Raw genomic sequence first — 2,566 nt, forward strand, 5'->3', positions numbered from 1 at the left:
GTGGGGTCGCCGCTGATTTTGGTGCGGGTGTTGATGGTGAGATCGGTAGTGGAGATTGATTGGGAGGATACGAGGGAGGCGATACCGGTGTTCGTGAACTCATTCTGATGTCGTGCCCTAAATCAATTTTTTCCTAATTAAAAAATCCCTACACGTCAACGTCTAACTAACACGTCACCACGCATATAAGTTTAAATTGACACGTTACCACTCTATTGTGCCAAATCATCAATGCCTTAACTCTGTTTGGTTCTATTTAACGGAAGGGACGATTTTGACACAAAATTTAATAATTGAAGACCACTTTCAAACACTTTTAAAACGAGGGACTAAATTAACATTATTCATCAAAACTGGGGACAAAATAGGCTATTAAGCCTAAAATAATCAAAGATATCTGATTAAAGATCTTGATAAGCGGTTTATGAGCAATCAACCGGATTTTAAGGTAAGTCAGTTTATATTTTATTGGACCTATGCCATTTTAGGGTCCATGAGAAACTTATAAATGCAGGATCAAGGCCAACAGCCAGGTACGTTCCATTCAGGGTCTACTCACACTCAACTCATATTTTCAAATATTCAAATAGTGATAATTATCCACTAAATATTCAATCAAGAATCAAGACTCTTCAATCGTACGCTTAACTTGGGCGTCGCAGTGCCTTTTGCAGGTACTTCCCCCCTCTGTCAAGAAGGCAACCGAACTATCAGACTGTAGAAGTCGAGTAGTCCAGGCAGAAAGAGCAGACAAAGCACGTGATTCAAACATCATAAAGGTTAGTGTCTGGGTCTCATGCGACGACATGTCAGATTCATTAACTCGTAGAATCCGAAAACATATTTAGAACCCAAAATAAGATTCGTTAACTCTCTCAGTATATCATTATTCTTTATTAAATTATAACAAAAGAAAAAAAGAATGAAGAATGCTCATGAATGATTCATGGTACAAAGTATGCCGTACGTACTCGGACGACAACGAAACCCTATACAAGTATCCGTATGTATGTCCGTGCGTATAACAAACGCACTCCTCTGTACAAAACTAATGACAAAAATCACACGAGCAATACAAATCCTAGGAAGAGGAAGATACAGGAGAAAAGCACGCTCCACGTGGCCTGCACGTGAGGAACACCGTCGCTGGAATCGTTCTCGCGCGAAGTAGAGGGTGTGCCGGTGTAGTTAGGATTGGAACCGTAGAGAACTTGAATCCCTTTAATATCATCGTCGGCGAGTTCGACCTTTCTCGTTTTCGCCGAAATCGTAGGGTACATGATGGCTTCTTCGACTGAGGAGTGTCCGAGGCCGAGCAAATGGCCTATCTCGTGCACCGCCACGGATTCCAGGTCCACGGCGTTCGACACGGAGGCCTGGGTGACGTCGCCGGTGGCCACCCAGTCCTCCTCCTGGTCGAGGTGGAACATCCCGTTCGTCGGCGAGAAAGCGTGCGCCAACGTCCCCAACACTCCGTCGAATGGTTCGCCATCCCCGTGTTCACCACTGTAAAATCCTATCCTGATATCCGCAACCGCATACGACGACGCTTCCCTGAACGAGATTGTGGTAACCTCTGCCCATCTCTTAAACGCGTTACTGAAAACGCCCTTCACAGTGTCATCAAGGCCGTTGTCAGGGTCAAAAGCGTAGGTTAGTTCTTCTGTACCCTCCGGCCACCGTGGCATGCCATCAAAGAACGAATAGTGCGCCACTGTGTGGAACTTCGGCGTGGACGTGGTGTTCGACTTACCGGAGTTCATTGTCGTGGTACCGTTGATCACATCGGCCACGCCACACCTCGGGCGCACGATTTGCTGCATCGTAGCGTCATCCAGCTCGCCTGTGATGTTGAGGTTGAAATTTTTCTGGTAGGTTTTGATGGCTTCTTCGAGCTCATCATCGAAGTCGTCGGTGAAGTTGGACGGCGGCGCGGTGGGTATGTAGCCGAAGTAATGGAAGTAGTTTTTGAGATTGGAAAGGCCGTCGTAGGCTTTCCCCCGACTGCATCCGGTGAAGTTGAGATACGCGTTCCACGCGCCGGCTGGGGGCACGTGGGAGGAGTTCCACTCTGGGATTGAGGACGCGTTGGGGAATAAACGAGCCGAGACTGGTGAAAGTGTTGTGCTGAGAAAAACTACTACGAACGTTGTTAGAAGAAAGTTGAAACAACGTTGTTGTTGGAGAATGTTCATCGTGTGTTGTTGTTTGAATGAAAAAATAAGAACAACGTTAAGATTTGGAATACGTTTGCCAGACAGATGTATATATATAAGGTGATGGTATGATCGATGTGAAGTTGTGAACCTTGAAGTCTTCGCCAACCGAAGTTGTCTGACAGTGATTCGTTGAAAAGTTCTGAGTCGTGTGAATGGTTCCCGTGGGATGGTAAGCACACGGAAGAAGCCACTATGGGAAACGTCGTCGCACCCTGGTGGTTTTTCGTCGACGACAAGAAACTTATGGTTAAAAGCTATAGTTATTATAAAAAATATTGCAAAAAAATTGGATTAATACGTAGTTTATTACTTGCAAGAACCAACATGCTTTATAATGTCTATAATAT

General features: G+C 45.2%; 1 protein-coding gene across 1 annotated transcript; it reads right to left on the reverse strand.

The window, feature by feature from the left end:
- Positions 1–866: 866 nt before the first annotated feature.
- Positions 867–2,323, reverse strand: LOC108337716 (metalloendoproteinase 2-MMP). Its single transcript, XM_017574291.2, has one exon. It carries the CDS (start codon positions 2,193–2,195, stop codon positions 1,062–1,064), a length of 1,134 nt encoding a protein of 377 aa, XP_017429780.1. The 5' UTR covers positions 2,196–2,323; the 3' UTR covers positions 867–1,061.
- Between the last annotated feature and the right edge of the window lie 243 nt (positions 2,324–2,566).

The sequence above is a fragment of the Vigna angularis genome, chromosome 10 (assembly GCF_016808095.1).
Source record: "Vigna angularis cultivar LongXiaoDou No.4 chromosome 10, ASM1680809v1, whole genome shotgun sequence".
Taxonomy (NCBI): Eukaryota; Viridiplantae; Streptophyta; class Magnoliopsida; order Fabales; family Fabaceae; genus Vigna; species Vigna angularis.